The 20869-nt window shown below is 43.9% G+C and overlaps 1 protein-coding gene across 1 annotated transcript in view; it reads right to left on the reverse strand.

The window, feature by feature from the left end:
- Positions 1–2054: 2054 nt before the first annotated feature.
- The window catches only part of FMN1 (formin 1), a 259418-nt gene continuing 240603 nt past the window's right edge, over positions 2055–20869 (reverse strand). The window contains exon 17 of the mRNA XM_078659450.1: positions 2055–20182. Coding sequence (XP_078515576.1) covers positions 20141–20182 — 42 coding nt within the window. The 3' untranslated portion in view covers positions 2055–20140. The remainder of the gene's footprint in view (positions 20183–20869) is intronic.

A 20869-nucleotide genomic window follows, 5' to 3' on the forward strand; every position in this document is an offset into this window, starting at 1 on the left:
GTTTGCTCCTTCTTCCTTGCTGATAAGAATTGGAGCCTTTTTTCTGCCTCCATCCGCTTACTGCCCAACTTTCAGGAATTGTCTTAAAACTTAAGGAATAGGTCTTAAAACTTGTCTCTCACAACAGTAATATACATACTTTTCTTTCTCCTCGCTCCAAGATTATCCAGTGTCAGGACACCCTTTTAGGGTAACAGCTTGCACTTTTACAACACATGTAATACATAACTAAGAGGAGGAAGTGCCTGACTTTCTTCTGTCCCCGATTACTGCCTCAGGAAGGAGGATGACCACCAGATGCGGAGACCGCACTCCTCTCTATGCTCCTATTTGGGATACTCCTGCTCTGAGTCAGCCCTATTGCTACCTGCTGTTAGAACCATCACATTATACAAAAGCTGTGCCTGTGGAGCAGCCTGAGAATGACATTTGAAGGAGAACCAACCAAAACCTATTTTTAAACCTTAGAAAATTGATCCATATCCCCTCCCTGGAAAATGAGTATAAAAGTGTGATCCAAAACACCTCACTGTGTTCCAGTCCTAAATTGCTCTTTATCAAGGAAGACAGTGCTCAGCAGAGCACTCGAAGAGCTGCTATGCAACCAGTCTGTCTGATAGTCAGTCTTACAGAAGTGAGGGAACATCCCCTGAAATCTGCACTATTAGGTGGAGAGGCGGAGGGTGTGCCCGAAGGACCAAAAAGCTCGCCTGACAGCGGAGAGAGGAAAGCGGTGTGCCTTTCCCTGCAGAGACAGTCCAGGAAGAGATGCCCAGCACGTTTCTGGCGTAAGGAGCGGCCAGAGAAAGACGTGTCCCGACAGCAATGCAGGAGTGACCAGTGTCATGAAGGGGTGCCCGCTCTGAGCACTTTTTATATGTGCTACATTAGACTGCACTGGAATAGGTTTCCTATGTGACCTGGCAGTTTGCTACAGACTTATGACAGTGGTGCTGCCAACACTCTGAGTGAAAGCCTTGTCTCCACCAAAACTGTAAGCCCGAATTGGCCTGGAGGTTGCAATTCCCACCAAGACAACTGCAAGAGATTTAGTATGGAGGCTGCAACTACCACACTAAAACACTTTCCTGCAGCCGGCCTGGAAAGCTGCTGCTGCAGACGAGTGCTGCTGTGCAGCTCTGGAACCCTGATCACCCCTACAACCTTCATCCTGAGTGAGGCTGCTGGTGCAGGCCTTACAGAAGAGCAGCTGCTCTGAGGATGCAAGCCTAGACTAATATAACCAGCATGGTTAACCCAGGGCTTAGCCTGCACTGGGTAAGAGACTAAAGCATGCACAAGAGTCTGTCCCACACGCAAAGACTTTTCGTCAAAGAAGGGAAGAGACATTGAACTGAGTTGCACATTTGACCAGTGAGAGTATTTGAGCCATCTGCACCTGTACCTAAACCTGTAGTGTTAGGGACTGAAGATACAACGTCTCATAGCTGCAAGAACAAGGTTACCCGGAGAATACTGGGAATAAGAGTGTGTAGTGCCTCAATGTTTATTGCAACTTAGTTTGTAACCAAGTATGTTGTTTCCATAGAATTTCGTGGCATTAACTTCTTTTGTGTGATTTTTTTTACATTAAAGATAAGCACAGGACTGGATATTACTGTTGAATTCTGAGCTCTTCCTCTGAATGTTACCTTCCAGGGAAGCCTGGGACTGACACACTACCCTGAAAATCAAGTGTGGAAAGGGAAGTAATTGGCCCAATTTGCAGAGCTATAGTTAGACCCAACCCAGGACATCAGTGTTGGGGCTCAGTAGCACATCTGCCCTGTGCCCCCCTCCCCCGCCCCCGAACAAGGTCTGAGACTCTCTCTTTCCAAGCAATGGTGACTGAGGGTCCTCTTCTGTGTTTGAAGCCATAGGATTCCTACATGAGAGTGATTTGTGGATGAGCATAAACCAGGCGAAGCCTCAGTAGGATCTGGAGAGAATCTTTGATGTCTCAGTTTTTTATGAGCTGCAATATTGGCAGCAAGAATAAACTACTGGAACATTGTTTACAACTCCAATAAAAAGAAGCAGCGTGATATGGCAGACACTAGAGAACAGCTTTTATTAAAACCAACCTTTGCAAATTTAGATCTGTGAACAATAAATTTAATCATCGGCAGACCCACCAAAAATATATACATAATATTCTTCAAAAACATTTTCACTGGGAAAAAGAATATTATTGCAGCACGATAAATAGCGCAGGCAGCTTAATATACCTTTAAGAATAAAAGCATCTAGAGAACTGAAGCACTGTATCTCGTATACAAAAATACACTTCATATAGTCGGCAAACGGTATTCTCAAGGAAGAAAATATATTCTGTTTATTTACAAACAATGCACCTTTAGCTTTTAATTTTAAAAAATAAATAGATATACTGTGTTATAACAAATAGTAAATTCTGTTTTTTTAGCACGTCTGTTGTAAATTAAATGCAAAAGATATATAAATTACAATTTAAAAGGAAAAATATAAAATACAATTTAAAGACACAAAGAAAAGACCTCAATTCTAAAAACAAGTGAAAATGCAGACGCTGGGACGTTTGCTTCTATGCAGAGTTTAACTTTGTTTCTGATGCAAATGATGGGACAATCTGTGTGAGCAGGAGGTGGATGTTAGGAGGGAAAGAAGAAAGTGGGGAAGAAAAGAATTGACAGGAAAAGCGAAAGGCTGAAAGATTATGGTGGAACTTGCAGTGGGATAGGACAATTAAAAGGGCTGAGGAAGTTGCACCACGGATCAAGGAGAGAAGATAGTGGAATGCTGAGGAAGTGCAAAGACAGTGAAATGGAGAAGCGTGGAGCAGAGAAACAGGAATGAGAAAAAATGGAGGAATGCAAAAGCATAGAGCAAAGAGGAACAGTGGTATTCAAAAGCAGGGAGATAGCACAACCAGGAAATATACAAGAAGGGAGCTGAGTAACCAGAAGTACAGACAACGGATGCTGCAGGAGGGACGTGGAAAGTGGAGGAATGCAGAAATAGGGAGCCCGGGATCATTTCGAAATGCAATAACAATAGAAGGTGGTGAAATGCAGAGATGTGAGACTGTTAGGAGGTCGAGCAAATGAAGCGTTACATGGAGCACTAGAGAAGAAGGAGATGCATGAGAGGAGACCAGAAAACATGGAGTGGGGAAGAATGCATAACCATAGGCTTGAGAAGACTGAGTAATGCTGCTGCAAAGAAACACATGAGAGAAACTACGCCCTGAACGAAGTGGAGAAGCCACATATGTTTCAATGTGGAAAATTGTTTGTCATGTTACAGTCCAAAAGGACATCAGTCATGCCACATTCAATGTGGTCTATATATACTGAATATGTAAATGCCTTCCATTTAATTAAAACTCTGAATAGACATCCGGCACACGACACAGTGACTGTGAGCATACAAATGCTTTAAACGTGACAATGCATCCATTAAAAATACAGGCGAAAGGACACACCCTATAACCTACTTGGAGGCAATAACCCTTGGTCACTACTAATGCCCTTATCAGAGAACCTGCAGCATTCAAACTCCAGAGAGTAGCTACTTTTGGCACACTACAAATACTATGAAAAGCACTTGCAGCAAGTAAGAGTTTAATGCAGAACAGTATCCAAGCACGCTGTGATTCCGGGATACGGTCAGGACTTACAATGGGAATACACACTTTGTAAATTAACTGAGCCCTGGAGAATTGCCTTCTATTCTAAAGTCTGACCACAGCACCTTTCTTATGTTGGGAAAGTTGTAATAGATCTTTACTAAGTATGGCCACTGCATCATTGTCAGTGAGCCACCGTCACTATAAAACATACCTGCCTCTAACCCTGCTCCTGGGGTTTGCGGAGGTGGCTGAAAAAGTGTGAAGCCTTTAGAACTGATAATGTCTCAGCTACAGTAATAGCTGATTATAACATTGAAGGCCCCGTAAGGGGAGCAGGAGATAAAAGTCCAAGGACACAAAAGCCACAGAGATGGAAAGTTTGCACAGGTCATTAAAAGAGGGAAAAAGCAGTGGCGGCTCCTCCTCCAAGGCGGAGGAGCGTCGCCCTACTGCTTTTCACCAAAGAAAAAAAATCATAATAATTAACTTATTATCCTTTTATTTTTTCCTTGTTGCGGCAGCTTTGCAAGAGGGATGGGTCAGGCTGCTCTGCTGAGAGAGCAGGGGAGGGAAGGAGCATTTTGAACTCCCGAAAGTGCGCATGACAGTTTGGCTGGCCCTCTGGGGCCAGCCAATCATTTATGCACATTTTGCATGTTCTCCATGTAGGCTGCATCACAGCCTGCATAGAGAAAATGCTCAGCCTCCCATTCTCTGGATGAGCGCTGATCCATGGCACTCACACCAATCACAACGCTGCTCTGCAGCGCTGTGATTAACTATCGGAGGCTGGGAGCCTGTTGCATCTTGCTTCCTGCCCTGGAAGTAGGTAAGAGGACCGAGAGGAGGCAGCGGCGGGCGGCAGACAGGTAAGTGTGTATTCTTTTTGTTTATTATTTGACCCCTAACCCCTTCCTGCTGCCCCCCACTGCCTTCAAATACCAGCCGCCACTTGTAAAAAACATCTAACATTTGCTGTCTAGTCAAAACCATTTTCAACCTAGGCCTTGTCAATGAGATTCATTCTGGAAAACAGTATATATGCGAGCGTGACAAAGATCCAATTAGGCAGGAACATCTTTTGGCTAGAAACTATAGAAATGTACTGAATGTGATAAGGCTTTTGTAACTTCACAAACACCATAGGCAAGAAACCACAGGACTATGCATAGCAAGGCAGGGCTCTTATTACATGATAACCTACAATGGAGAAAAAGCGTGTCCTGTTTGTGATCTGGTTCATGACATGACAACCAGCATTTGGGGGAAATCATGGGCAAGCCCTGAATGGGGTAGGGTTTTCATTACATCAAAATCTACAAAGGTGAGAAACATGGGAATACAAGGAAATGGACAGGGATTCCTAATATTCTAAACCAGCACTGGTGTGACACCATATCAATGTACCAAATGTGACAGAGCATTATTCACATCAAAGCCTGCAATGATGACAAACCATGGAAATTTACCAAACATGACCGGGCGTTCACTCCATTCCGCAATGCACTGGTTTGGGAATGTACCGAACAGCTTTCATTGAACTGCGCCTCAACCTGGTGAGAAACCCTGGGAATACGACCCCTAGCCCCTTCCCGCTGCCGTCTCCCCCACCGCCTTCAAATACCAGCTGCTTCTTGTAAAAAGCATCTAACATTTGCTGTCTAGTGAAAACCATTTTCGACCAAGGCCTTGTCAATGAGATTCATTCTGGAAAACGGTATATACGCAAATAATTGGAGGAACTACTTCTCATTAAGAGTATAGATATGTGGTGAGCGTGACAAAGATTCAATTAGGAAGGAACATCTGTTGGCTAGAAACTATAGAAATGTACTGAATGTGATAAGGCTTTTGTAACTTCACAAACACCATAGGCAAGAAACCACAGGACTATGCATAGCAAGGCAGGGCTCTTATTACAGGATAACCTACAATGGAGAAAAAGCTTGTACTGTTTGTGATCTGTTTCATTACATGACAACCAGCATTTGGGGTAAATCATGGACAAGTCCTGAATATGACAGGGTTTTCATTACATCAAAATCTACAATGTTATGTTATGTTATGTTAAACCGGGTTTTGTAGAGCGCTCAGCTACTCAGAGTGTCCCGGCGCTATCAGACCCAACTAGACACAGAACGAGAAAACGGATGGAATTACTGGCAGAAGAGCCAGGTTTTGAGCTCTTTTCTAAATGACAATGGTGAGAAACATGGGAATATAAGGAACTGGACAGGGATTCCTAATATTCTAAACTTGCACCGGTGTGAAACCATATCAATGTACCAAATTTGACAGAGCATTATTTCCATCAAAGCCTGCAATGATGACAAACCATGGAAATTTACCAAACATGACCGGGCTTTCACTGCATCCCAGCATGCACTGGTTTGGGAATGTACTGAACAGCTTTCATTAAACTGCGCCTCACCCTGGTGAGAAACTTGGGAATGTGCCACGTGATAGGGCTTTCATTAAATCACAACCCACAATATCCATGGGAAGGTAGCACACATGAAAGTTTTCTTTCCATCACACTCTACACTGGCAAGAAACCATGGCAATGTGCCAAAAGTGATAGGCTGTCTTAAAAATGGAAATCTATCCGTACATCAGAGAAACCACACTGGGGAGAGCCATGCAGCAGCGCTAAATACGAGTCTGCTTTCTTTACAAATGGAATGCTAATTTAATACAGTAATATCAGCAAAGGCGGGTAACCATGTAATGGCTCTGAATGTGACCAGGCTTTCATCACAAAGACAGTTCAACAGTAAAAGAGAACACACACAAAGCACTAGCCAAATAAAATGACTCAATGTGACAAGCGTTTTGATTTCCAAAACAAACATCGAAACACCACCACCAAAAAAAAAAAAAAAAAAAAAATCAATACAAGCAGGAGTCCGTACAAGCCGAACAACAAAAATGTTGTGCATCTTTAAAGGCTTTCATAGCAGAAATGTAAAGGTGTAGCAGCAAATTCTAGTTCAACAACACAAAAGCTAAAGGGCTGAAAACTCTTCCCTTGACACAAGATGATGAAAAACTGATTTTGCTCAACTTCTGCTACAAGGTTCATCTTCTGAGGGCTGAAACTAGAGATGATTCAATTTGCAGTGTGCAAGTTACAAGCAGTCAACCGAGCAGAGAAGATGTACAAATGCAAGAACAGAGACCAAGGAAGATGGAGAGGAGCACAACAAAGAAAAAGATGGAGGAAGAAAACTGGAACATGTTCAGTGAAGACAGGAGAAAGCACGGAGATGGGGGGCGAGGAGCTGGACCATGGCCATGATCAGTAGGGAAGTGTAAATTACAGGCAATGAGTAATAGGCAGAGTAGGAACCAGGGAACGTTTAGCAACACAGAAACAAGACCTAACTGAAAAAAACAGTACAAAAGTGGAGCTAAGACTAAGAACATGGAGCCATGCATGTTCTGGCATTACAGACTTTGGAGGAATTCAAAATCAGAGGCTTTAGTGCGTCAAACAAGGGCCTGGCCGCAGGCAACAAAGTAATGCACAAGTCCGTTCTACAGGAGGTCACGAAATATAATTATGGGAGATAAAAGGTGAACACTAAAAAAGAAAAAAGAAATTGAGACAGGAGTCCAGGAAGAAATTGCCTGGAGAGTGGCTGTGTTTCGGTCTTGTTGTGCTATGAACTATAAATCTCCATGAAGGAAGGTTTGCAGCAGTCAAGTATGAAAGTAGAAAGCTATCTTGGACTGTGATAAGCTTACAGTTCACATAAAATCAAAGAGAGCTAACTGAAAAGCTGAATGATTTACAAGCAACTCTTTACCAAGCTACAAGATCCTCCTTCTTGAGAGTGACAACCAAACTCACGCCATACCCACTGGAGACCATTTTCCAATTCTCTGTTTTGGAGCCCACTGCAAGGTATTCTACCCTTGCAAATAATCATTCTACACACATCACTATAGCCAAGAGACCAGAACGTAAATGAGCTCACACATAGATCAGGCTGTATCTCAGGAGGTGCACTTACCAATTTGTGATTATAAGTTTGAGCATCCCTGTCAATAAACTGGGTGATATTTGAAAGTCAATGTATTCCCTCTGTTGTAGAGCAGTTCTTCTGACTAAAGAGGTTTAATACTCCCTACTCCATTTACTTTCCAGCAGCATTTAATATGCCTCCATCTTTCCATATCAAGAAAGGATTGCTTTGCTGAGGGAGAGTAGGGGAGAGTAGCTGGACCTCATTCACAAAATTCACTATGCTCTTGGTTTTCTGTGAAAGAACATGGTGGCTCAAATAATACATTATTATTTATAATAATACAAGAAAGTGCCCTGAAGTCCAGGTGCAGCCTTACGTCACACTTCTACCCGAGCTCCAACCAATTAGTTAGTTTACAATGTGATAGAATTCAAGGCGTGAACCCTCAGATACTCATTGCTACAGTATAAACCAACGTGCTTTACATGTACATCTAAAATTTGAGACACTTACCTATCTCTAGCCTTCACCCACTTGAAGTGGGATTACACACACACACACTGCTGATTATAAATAATACAAAAAAGCGATTGTCTAAGTCAAGTTAAGTCAAGTCAGGATATTTGTATTGCGCACATATCACGTCCAAAGAGTCTCATGGCGCATGCAGACGATTCTGACAGAAAGGTTAGCAGCTAGAATTAGCAGAAAAGCCAGGTCTTAAGCTTCTTTCGGAAACTCGTATGTTCAGAGGTTGTGCGCAGACTGAGGGGCATTTTATTCCAAAGAGATGGTGCCAGGAAGGCAAAAGCGCGACCTCCATTCCTGGCAGTTTGAATTCTCAATGGAGTAAGAAGTGACTCAGTGCTTGATCTCAGCTGCATCCTTGGCATGTACCATGTGAGTTTCTGGGTCCAATACTTTGGGCCCCTTCCATACATATGTTGGTGTACCATACATAGTGTTTTAAACGTGATCCGTTTTTTTACAGGAAGCCAGTGTAGAATTTTTAGGCACGGCGCAGAGGGGGATTTTCGAGTTAAGTCCAAAACAAGGCGTGCTGCCGTATTCTGCAGAACTTGCAGCTTCCTGAGGTGGCATTCATTAGCGGCAAGTAGTAGTGAATTGCCATAATCAAGCCGGTTTATGATGAGGCCCTGTACTAAGGGCTTACGGGTTTCAGCTGATATCCACTTAAAAACCCTGCGCAAGCCGCGCATGATGCCAAAACAAGTACCAACAATATGGTTTACCTGAGCTTTCATGGAGAGTTTATTATCCATGTGTAGGCCCAAATTGCGGACCGATTCCTTGGGGACTGGGCATTCGCCCAGTTGTGTAGGCCACCAGTCCTGGGTCCAATGTTCAATGACTTTGCCGAACAACATGACCTCTGACTTGCTGCCATTCAGCTGCAGGTGATTTCGATCCATCCAATTTTTTACCTCCATCAGATAGTTCTTAAGACGGCCTTTGGTCTCGTTAACGTCAGGGCCAAGAGTAGCCAGAATTTGCGTATCGTCGGCATAGGATAGAACATCGAAGCCGAACGCTCTGATTACTTTGGCCAGGGGAGCCATATAAATATTAAAAAGCGTGGGGCTCAAAATAGAGCCCTGTGGCACCCCCCTATTGACAGGTCGAGTGCTGGCCAGAGTTCTGCCTATTTGTACTGTGGTCGTCCGGTCTGATAAATAACTCTTGAACCATTCCAATACCTGCCCTCTGACACCAATCTCCCATAGTCTCTGAATCAGAATACGATGGGAGATGGTGTCGAAGGCCGCAGACAGATCTAAAAGGACAAGGATGGAAGATTGATGTTTGTCCAGAGCAAGTCTTATGTTGTCTGCGACCTCGACCAGTGCTGTCTCCGTACTGTGAGCAGCATGGAAACCCGACTGTGAAGGGTCAAGTAGGTCATTCATTTCAAGATAGTTTACCAGCTGTCCGTTGACCGATGCTTCCAATATTTTTCCAAAATATGGGAGCAAGGAGATGGTTCGATAATTTACGAGAGTGTTAACATCTGCTCCCGTTTTTTTCAATATTGGCCTTACTCTCGCCGCCTTCCAGATTTCTGGGACATCTGCTTCCAGCAGAGATTTATTAAGGAGGCTAGTGAGACAGTCTACTAAAGCCGGGGCGAGTAAGGTAAATAGTTTCGGGGGTTATTGATCATTCGGGGAACCTGATTTGATCTTTTGCCCTACTATAATGGTCTTATCCTTGTCAAACATTTCGAAGGTAGTCCATCTAGAGGGAGAATTGTCAGTAGGGGGGTCATGATCTTGGTACTGTGTAGGCAGAGAGTCTGGGCTGAAGGATTCGCATATAGCTGTGATTTTGTCCTCCAAGAATTTAGAAAGTGCTTCGGTCCATTCTACAGTATCAGGAATAGGTAATGGATTTTTTAAAGAAGTAAATTCTTTTAAAATATGGTGAAGCTCTTTCGAGGAGTTTTCGGCTGTAATTATACGTTCTGCTAAGTACACCCTCTTAGCTGATCTTATTTCCCTCATATAGTTGGTATGCAGAGTTTGATAGGACTTACGATCGGTTGGGTCCTTACTTTTCCGCCATTTTTTCTCAGCGGTTCTTGTGATGGACTTGGTTTCTTTTAGCTGTTCCGTGAACCAGGGTGATGGCTTCTCCCTGCACTTGACCATGCGCAGGGGGGCGATATTATCCAGTGCCTTGCCAATCGCTGACTCTAGGTGTATTGCTACTAGATTAACATTTGCCGTCATATCTATAGTGTTTTCCTGAAATTTATTCAAGAAAGAGGCACAAGAGATTTTTTTCAGGGTTCTACACATTTTAAAATTGGCCTTACTAGACGGTCCCATCACACAGCCATTTATAGTGAATTTTACTAGATAATGATCGGTCCACAGTAGCGGAATAGGGGGGTCTGTCCAGATGTTGGGGGAGTTGGTAAATAGAAGGTCCAATGTGTGTCCAGCACAGTGGGTTGGACCCTTGATCCTTTGACTAAGATTAAGAGTGCTCATGGTGGAAATTAGTTTGTCTGTTTCAGCGTCTGACTGGTCATCTGCATGGTAATTAAAATCACCTAATAACAGAAACCTGTCCGCAGTCAGTGCATGGGGGGAAATGATTTCTAGTAGAGTGTTAGGAAATTCTCCTTTTGTCCCAGGAGGTCGATAGAGCAGAGCCCCTTTCCCGACCTCCTTTAGGGGGCCACTCATTTTAAAAACTATAATTTCTGTCTGATCAATAACCTCGCTTTCTATCACGTAAACATTCATGGTCTCCTTTGCTGCAATCAGTAATCCCCCACCTCTAGCATCCCTCCTATCTGACCTAACTATTATATATTGTTGAGGGAAAGCTACATGGAGGTCTGGGGTGGCGTGCTCATGCAGCCAAGTCTCTGATATAAAACATAGGTCTGGGGTCTCAGCATCAAGGAGACTCCATATTTCGAGTGCGTGCCTGGGAAGTGATCTGGCATTAAAATAGACCGCTGTCAGTTTTCTCGGGGCTGTAGTAGTTAAATTGACATTGGAATCAGCCCTGATGGTCCGCCTATCCACAGAAATCTACACTAAGGGAGCAAGGGGCCGCCCGTATGGCTGCTAATAGTGCCTCCGGTACCGGGGCACAAGATGTATTCAGATCTAAAAGCTCTTTCCTAGCATACCTAAAGAGTGATGTAGTGGTGGTGGTCATTTTCCTGCAGAATGGGGTACGCAGGGAAAAGACACCCGCTGAAGGCGATAGTGCTATGGCGGCTGGCGGCGTTCTGGCGCGGACAGGCACAGACGGGCTTGCCTTTGGCGCGCCGCTGCGCGCGTCCGCGCCTTCCTCCCAGCTATGTAGGGGTAGGGGGCTGGAAACTAGAGCGCTGTCTCTTCCGAGTGTCCCACCGGAAGTGAGTAATAGCCTACAACGACCCTCCGTTCAAACGGCATAAGCCGTGACGGACCGGGGTCTTAGGCAAGCAAGGTAAGAATAGATTCCTGACACAGTAAGAAAGGGCTTCAAATTTAGTGACAAGATTAAAAAACAAACTTTGCGGTGCAAATCAGGAAAAATGAATTAAACATAAATTTAATTTATTTTTAAAAACAGGTGCACAATTGCTCTGAGCACACAGTTGCTATGCGTTTTAATAGTCCTAGGAGAGTAGCAGTAAGTGCCAAAACAGCGTTACCCTTCCAGTCAGGGTGCCGCTGCGCGTGTCCGCGCCTTCCTCCCAGCTATGTAGGGGGCCGGAAACTAGAGCGCTGCTGTCTCTTCCAAGTGTCCCACCGGAAGTGAGTAACTGCCTACAACGACCCTCCGTTCAAACGGCACAAGCCGTGACGGACCGGGGTCTTAGGCAAGCAAGGTAAGAATAGATTCCTGACACAGTAAGAAAGGGCTTCAAATTTAGTGTCACAAGATTAAAAAACAAACTTTGCGGCGCAAATCAGGAAAAACGAATTAAACATAAATTTAATTTCTTTTTAAAAACAGGTGCACAATTGCTCTGAGCACACAGTTGCTATGCGTTGTAATAGTCCAAGGAGAGTAGCGGTAAGTGCCAAAACAGCGTTACCCTTCCAGTCAGGGTGCCGCTGCGCGTGTCCGCGCCTTCCTCCCAGCTATGTAGGGGTAGGGGGCCGGAAACTAGAGCGCTGCTGTCTCTTCCGAGTGTCCCACCGGAAGTGAGTAATTGCCTACAACGACCCTCCGTTCAAACGGCACAAGCCGTGACGGACCGGGGTCTTAGGCAAGCAAGGTAAGAATAGATTCCTGACACAGTAAGAAAGGGCTTCAAATTTAGTGCCACAAGATTAAAAAACAAACTTTGCGGCGCAAATCAGGAAAAACGAATTAAACATAAATTTAATTTCTTTTTAAAAACAGGTGCACAATTGCTCTGATCACACAGTTGCTATGCGTTGTAATAGTCCAAGGAGAGTAGCGGTAAGTGCCAAAACAACATTACCCTTCCAGTATAAGGTTCAACTTAACTCATAGCTGAGTACACTTGACTAGTAACCACATAATGTTTCCAGTCCATGCCTTTCAATGTGCAAACCATTGTAGTCTGGTACGCTAATCAGCCCCACTGAAGTTACCCAAGTTTCACACGCCTACTGTGCATTTATTTTTAAAATAAGTCCTGGGACTGGATATATGATGCTGAGGAGTATAGAAGTCATTCTACAACCCTGATTAATTTATAATGCAGAGCAACCCGGTAAACTGGAATTTAGCTTACAAGCACCTAAAGGTCATCCATTGGATTAGGTACCAGACTCTATTCAGTGGGATTGGTATCCAAACCTCTCCTGTGCAACTACTCACCACACTTATCTAAAAAACCATCCAACTCTCTTTTGTGCGATTGAACACCGAACTATCTGTGGAATTAGTTACTAGACTATCTTCCCTTCTATGAGGCAAAAGGCTCTCATAAGTGATGAGCCATCCAACTCTTCGACTGATTATTCATTAAACACCTTCGACATTCCCTCATACGTGACTACTACCATCACTGACATCAACATGGTCCTAGGCAGAAAGCAGAGGCAATCTCTCCTTGCAACAGGGTTTGAAGAGTTAACTCTTGTAAAGTTTGGATGTATCTACATCTGTTAAAAGTAGCCCTTTATTAGAGGGCAATCATGTCTAGCTGTCTGGAGCCACAAACTGGTCAGTTTGATCCCTTAGCTAGACTCACAGTTTATAAATCCCAACAAGTGCATAGTGTTAGAATCTATAAAGGGAACCTCTGAGTTTATGGAGCATCACTGATGGATGCACACCAGTATTTAAGATCAAGAGAGGGAAGAGAAAGCAAACTCATCAAAACATTCAGGAAGAGGCTCTGTGTGTCCACAAACACAACCAGAAAATCTAACAAAAATGTGAGGCTTTACAGACAAAAGGAGCAAATGAGTACAAATATTTAAGATTAATAGTTACATCTATTGCACCATCAAGGTGCAGATAAGTGCTAAGCTCTCTAGAAAATAGCTGCTGCTAGGACTGCGAAGCTACTGGTTAAAGGATCAAATGTCTTTGAAAGTGTGAAAGACCCTTTAAGGCTAGCATGTCCTCCGGAAGGGTATTCTGGAGAACAGCAGCCACCACTGCTAAGGCTTGGCCATGAAAGCTGGTTTTAGACAAAAAGGTCTTGTTAAGACTCGGGTGGGATTTGGTGAAGAAGCAGATCAAAGACTCAGCCTGAGGCCCAATTTTTAGATAAAGCTCAATATTCCAACCGGAGCATGCTTTGGATGCCAAGGAGTCCACCCATGAAAGTTGAGTGCCACTGGCATACTGGTGGACTGCACTACTAATGCCAGCGAGATAATCTCCTAGAGGATTAATAGTAAAGAAGGCAGGAAGACTGGATGCACCGCTCTACCACTTTGCCTTACCCCCAACACATCAACTTATGCCACAGTGCCCTTATTCACAGCATGGAAATTACAATAAGGTGGAATTTTGCCACAGCCACGCGAACTGCTCCCGAACCTCAATCCCACACACTTATATCTGCAGAGAGCGTGGACAGACACACTCCTTGGCTGGCCATGCTGAATGACTACTATATTGGATACCTGGCTTCTAATGTTTCTCTAAGCTTTGGAATAAGTCTAAGGCTTGAAGTTGAGAACTACGCCTGTTGCAAGTTAATGTTGGTTATTGGCCATCATCTGTTTAGTTGGACCGCGGAACAAATCAGCGCCAGTTAATGCCAGTCTTCTCCTGGTGTGTGAAATGAAGTAGTGCAGAGAGATGTGAATCGTGGCAGAAGAGAATTTGTGACGCATTTTTGCAAACTAGAAAAAAGGCCAGATTTTGTCTGCAGTTCTTTTCGATGAATATTTGTGTCTAATCCAAGATCTAAGCCAAAGGTCAGGCTACCCAAGTAGTGTAAGTGTTGGGTCCAAGGCCATGAATATTATTAGCACAAACATGTTGGCATTGTCATACCTTCCTACTGTTAGCTTAGCACACAGAGCACCTGGACTGGAGCGAAGCGTGAAAGTTCTTAGTAATGCACACAGGGAAGCTAGCAGGGAATTACAGGAGTTGAGCAGGGCATATCAAATCTGAGCCAGTTTGGACACTAAAGTAGGAATTCAGAGAAACACTTTCTTGGCACTCACAAAAGGAAGGAAACACTGCAGCATAGAAGAATGCTCATGGTTTTACTTCCTGTTTTTCGTGACTTTTAGCCAACTATCTACACTCTGTAGAGGCCAGTGGTTTTCTCCAGTAACATTTTTTTAAGCTCTATATGCCTGTAAGACTACATGGACCTTTAGTGGTGAGCATCAGAATAGCGCAGAAGCACAATACTGCCAGAAACATACTTTTTTGGGAATGCACAGACAACTGTACAGACAGTACCAGAATTTCTCTGCAAGACTGCGTCAATAACATCAAGTCATTGCTGGAAAGTGCGTGTAGAAAGAATCAGCATGTCTCTGAAAGCATTTAGGGATGTTTTGCAGGAAATATATCACTTCTTCACTAAAATGTAAATAGATTATTATATAAAGTGCTGTCACTTCCGTGCATGAATATGGAGACCTGCTGCAATGTTATCAAGGAGGTTTATAGACAGCAACAGCTCCTATGGGAAGGAAAGTTACCATTTTTGTATAAAAAGCACCAGCACAGGTCTGGATTTATGAATGTTTGAAAAGAAGCACCATCACATCTCTGGGGCAGCTTATGAATGTTGGTATGGAAGTACCAGCACTTCAATGATTCAATATACTAATGTTTGTATATGTGGTACCATCACGCCTCCTTAGGAATTTTGTAGAGGAAGTACCAGCATTTCTCTGCAGAATCTAAGAATTTTAGCAAGTTCCAAAGCATCTCTGAAGGATCTAAATATATTTGCACAGGAAGAACCATCGTTTCTTCTGAAGAATGATTGCACAGGAAGCTTGTGTCTTCTCTGCAAGAAGGTAGAGCATTCTTTTTACAGTAGCTGTCACACTTCTCTGCAGCAAATAAGTGGAGTTTAGGACTCAAGGGCTGGGGCTCCTGCGAAAACCTGATGGGACTTCAACCGAAAAAGTTGCAGCACTTTCCAGTAGAATCGTCAATCTACAAAGAGAGCAGTCGCATCTCTGCAGGACTGAGAAGACGTTTGTAGAGAAAGTGTTAGAACATTTTGGCAAGAATAGATTCTTCCATATGCGACAGCGAAAAGGTTTACTTTAAGAGCATGAGCAGTGTTTCAATTCCACTATGATTAAATAGTACGCACAAGAATGTTTTCACAAAAATAATTTGAAACAAATCGACACATCTCTGAAGGAACAGAAGGGCGCTTGTATAGCACTTATCACTTCTCTGCAGAGCACAAGGAATATTTGAAAAGACCACACACCTGCACTTCCCTGCAGGGATGGTGGCATAGAAAGTATTGGCATTTCTTTCCAGGAATGTAAATACGCATTTAAAATACCAGCACTACTCTGCAGGAACACAAATGTTCATCTACAGCAAGGAACAGGTGCATCCCATCGGAATCGTCATATATTTTATATAGAAAGTACCAGCATGTAGATATCTTTGATGTAGATATCTTTGTAAAGAAAGTAGCACCTCTTCTCTCTAGCAACATACATAGTTTTATACACAAAGAACCTGAAAATCTCTGCGGAATGTTTGTGTTAGCATCAGCACTTCTCTGTTAAAATGTAAATACGTTCGGTTTTAAAGTGCCAGCACTTTCAACTCGGAAGAGGGGATGTTTGTATAGAAAGCACCAATACAGCTCGACAGACATGAAAGGGTTTACCTACAGAAAAAAAGCACCAGCAATTCACTTTGCAATCATAACAGGACTTGTAGACCAAGAACCAGCATTCTTCTGCAGGAAAATAAGACGCTGTATACAGGTTATTGTCACTTCCCTTCAGGAACGTCAGAACGATTCAAAAGAACGCACTAGCACTTCTCTGCGGGGATGTAAATATGTTTGTACAGCAGTTCTTGACAGAAATGTAAATATGTTTGCATATAAAGTAGCAGCACTTCTATGCAGGAATACAGAGTTGTTGTACTTTGAAAGTACCAATATTTCTGTGAAGAAAGGGAAGGGAGTGTTGATATGAAATCACAGCACTTTGCGGTGCAGCTGTAGCACTGTTTATATAGAAACAGACAAATAGTGCATCCATTTATTTGCAGGAATGCAATAAGTCTAGATATAAAGTAACACCCCCACTGCAAAAATGCAGGATCTCCATGCAGAAAAGCACTTCTCTGAAGGAAGGACAGGACGAGTGCGTTAAAAGCCCCAGCACTCCTCTACAGGGAGGGGCAGATGTTAGTCTAGAACATACCAGTAATTCTGGAAAGCAAGGATGGCTGCATAGAAAGATGAACACCTCACTGCCCAACATTCTGTAAAAATGTGTGTACATAAAGCTAACCCAGGAGGCCCATAAATATGTTAATAACTTATACAGAGTAACAGTACTTCTCAGCAAAGACAATGGCTGTGAAATGGAATATGTGTTTCTTTGCTGAAATGCACACATGGTACACTGAAAGGAGGTGCACTGCTATGGTAGAATGCAAAGACTCGTCAGAATGTACAGCGGAACTAGCACCTCTTCTCTGCTAGAATACACGGATTCTCTACCATACACAGCAGCACTTTTCTGCAGGAAAACCTGAGCTCAGCATGGACAGCAAAAGGACTCCTCGACGGGATTACAACAGAATTGACAGCACTTAGCTGAAACTTATGGACTCGATACAGACCAGAATACCCCAGATCTATTGGAATTCATGGTTATTACACTGAAAGTAGCAGCACTGATAATGAATGTACAACATTGCTATTGAAGCAGCAGGCCTTCCTGCAAGAATAGACCGGGCCTACAATGAAAGTGGTAGCACTTATGAATGTACAACATAACTGATGAAGCAGCAGGCCTTCCCTGCAAGAATAGACAGACCCTTCAATGAAAGTAGCAGCAGTTATCGTGAATGTACAACATTACTGTTGAAGCAGCAGGCCTTCCCTGCAAGAATAGACAGGCCCTACAATGAAAGTAGCAGCACTTATCGTGAATGTACAACATTACTGTTGAAGCAGCAGGCCTTCCCTGCAAGAATAGACAGGCCCTACAATGAAAGTAGCAGCACTTATCGTGAATGTACAACATTACTGTTGAAGCAGCAGGCCTTTCCTGCAAGAATAGATAGGCCCTACAGTGAAAGTTGTTTTATCGTGAATGTACAACACTATCGTTGAAGCAGCAGGCCAAAGGCCCTACAGTGAAAGTGGTAGCACTTATCATGAATGTACAACACTATCGTTGAAGCAGCAGGCCTGCTCTGCAAGAATGGACAGGCCCTACAGTGAAAGTCGTAGGACTTCTCTACTGGAGTTAACAGACCTTTTGCCGACACAATAACCACCACACAGACATCATTATGAAAGCATCAACATATCTCGGCAGGAATGGAATGGTTGTCCACGGGATACCCCTTTATAAAGCAAGAGAGGTTTTTACAAGCTTTGAGTTAAGTTAACACAGACCTCTGGCATCTGGCGGGGCTGGAGCCATCCCCTTCCTGCTGAGCTGACTTTGAAGATTCCTGAAACCTGTGGCCAAGAACACAAGCGCGCGTGAAGTTGAGCTGTGCAGGATAAACATACAGGAGGCTGATAGGAGCAAAAGCTCTTGAACCAGACAACGCAGTAGAACAAGGACACACAGACACGGTGCGGTGAGGGGCGGAGGGTCTTGGGTCCTAAAATGACGTAGGAGCACTTGTCAGTTTGGTAAACACAATATCAGGTCTATCCACCACAACAGAGACAAGAGAATCATGGAAAACATGAGATGTTGTGGGAAACAAGAGTATCAGAACATGTTATTGCTGAACCTTTGGCTGGCCACCATAACAAACGCGTACAGACTATATGATTATATGAATAACTGGGATGAATTATGAAATTAACTGAAACGACAGTGCTCAATGGCGAATAAAGGGCGCCCAGTCCCTAATGAAAAAAGAAAATGGACCCACAGTGGTCTAGCAAGAGAAAGGCTTAACTAAGGTCCAATGGGTCCTTCAGATTAAACAGGCCCAACCCAACTGGATACACTGTGGTATACAGACAGGACACCAGGAGTGTTATAGACGGAGGGAAGGCACCAGGATTGACAGGACTGGAAGCGAACCACAGGAAAAACTTTACACTAACACAGGACAAGCAGTATGTTTAGATGGGGGCAGGGCACAAGAGAGGTGTTCGTCTGGGTGAAGGCTACTAGGAATGTTTTGCACTGGAGGAGGACACCAGGTATGATTTGGATTGGATTTAGGACAACATTATAGATTATCAGAAGCAAAGTGCACCCAACATAATCTGTTTATATGTGCATACACACATGCACAAACACCCTTACTCTCTCTCTCACTCACACACACACACACACGCGCACCAGCACTGTAGGAGGAGGTGCGCATCTGATGGACATAAGTGCCTTGCAGTGAAGTGCCTGCTCCACAGCCAACCAATAATGCCCATCTGCCTGGCATGGTCACTAAAAACTTTCGAACCGGAAGTACTGAATCAGTTCAACAAGACAGGACTCCTGGAATATACAGGAACATAATTAAGAAAGGGATAGGATTTTAGTTCGTCAAAAAGCAGCTCTGCATTGGAGCCAGATGGGCAGGTCGGCCTAGTCCAATCTTTGCAGTGCTGGGCACTAGAACTAGCAGAATCTCAGTTATTCCGCATTCCTCCATTTTGCTACCTTTCTTGGCAGATTGTCAGACTATGAAAGCTCTCAGTCAATGGTACACTGGGGATAACTTTCAGGTGCACAGCAGGACACTCTAGCCTTGAAACACCCTACACAGAGAGGGCAACGTGTAGGTCTACTAGGGGGTTGTTGTACTGAGAAGTGCAGGGATATTGAGACCACATCCAGAGCAGGAGGAATGAGCACAGGGGGATGCATCCTTGACATGTTCATTTGATGCTCCAGCAACATCAGGTAACATAATATCCAAAAGACGGATTTGTGTTGCTTTGTAATATTTCAAAAGTCTGGTTAGTAAGGTAAAGAGACAGTTGAATATCATGTTTTGCTTACAGCCAGCCCACCGCGGCAGTGTGCACTGAAACCCTGCTCACAACGCGCCAGCTTCCATAGAGGTGAAAGATGCAGACAGAGTCAAACCTTCCATGAGCAAAGATGGAAGGTACTGCTGCCATTCTGAGGTGTCCCCAAAGCCCTTTCAATCAGATTCCATCATGCATGATTCATGACCATCTTCTGAGTAAAAAAGGATGAGTTCAAGTCCAGTTAGGAGCCACTCTCAAGACGCAGGCCTGCCCCCCTGGGCACACCGAAGCGCAGGACATCAAGTTGGCGTTGTATCCAGACCACTCAATGCTACGCAACGGGCCAACCGATGAAGAGTGAAGCCGAGCAGTGGGGCACCAGGTGACCCCTGCGCTGCAGCGAGCTGTGCAGTTCAGGATCATGCAGAAGCCTCGCTTGTAGAGTCCTCACCCCCAGGGGTCCATCACTTAGGGGGCCACAGTTGCTTCCTTCTGACGCAACCGTTCTTTCTGTGTACAAAAGGAAAACAAAGGAAATGTGATTAACTTCTCCCATACTTGTGTCCTGACTAATATAGCCACCAGAGTATTGTACGGGCGCGCCATTCCATGTGATTTTTAATGTGGGAAACAGCCTTTACCACGAAGCCGGAACCCCACATGCCGTTACAACAAAGACTTAACCATGCATGCAACACTACAACGTATGCCATTACAACAAATGTTGTTGTAAAGGCATGCGTAATACAGGCATATGTGTGTTAAAAACTTATGTGGTAATTAAATGCTTAGTAGTGTCACAGTCCTTGTCCTTGTAATGACCGCGCGGTAACCTCATGCGTGGTTAAGTCTGCTTGTGCGTTACAGAACTTTTTGCAGCGTCTCCCGCGAGCCTGCACTTGCATGGCTCATTGAAGGATGAGCACTTAAAGGGCTTTCAATGGAGTCTCTTGTTAGTCTGCACTTAAGAGATCCTCTACAGGCTTTTCTGAATATACACCCACAGGGTCCTTCGAGAATCTGTTACCGTACACTTACCGGTCTCTCTTGGTGTCCGGTCCGTCTAATGTGAATGCACACTTACATAGCTTTTTCACAATATTTAACAAGCGTATCATTTGTTCAGCAGCCACCACAAACGTATCAGTCTGAGCTATATGTGTAATGTGGCTAAACTGACAGCAGTGGCACCAGAAG

This window comes from Lissotriton helveticus, chromosome 9 (genome assembly GCF_964261635.1).
Source record: "Lissotriton helveticus chromosome 9, aLisHel1.1, whole genome shotgun sequence".
Taxonomy (NCBI): Eukaryota; Metazoa; Chordata; class Amphibia; order Caudata; family Salamandridae; genus Lissotriton; species Lissotriton helveticus.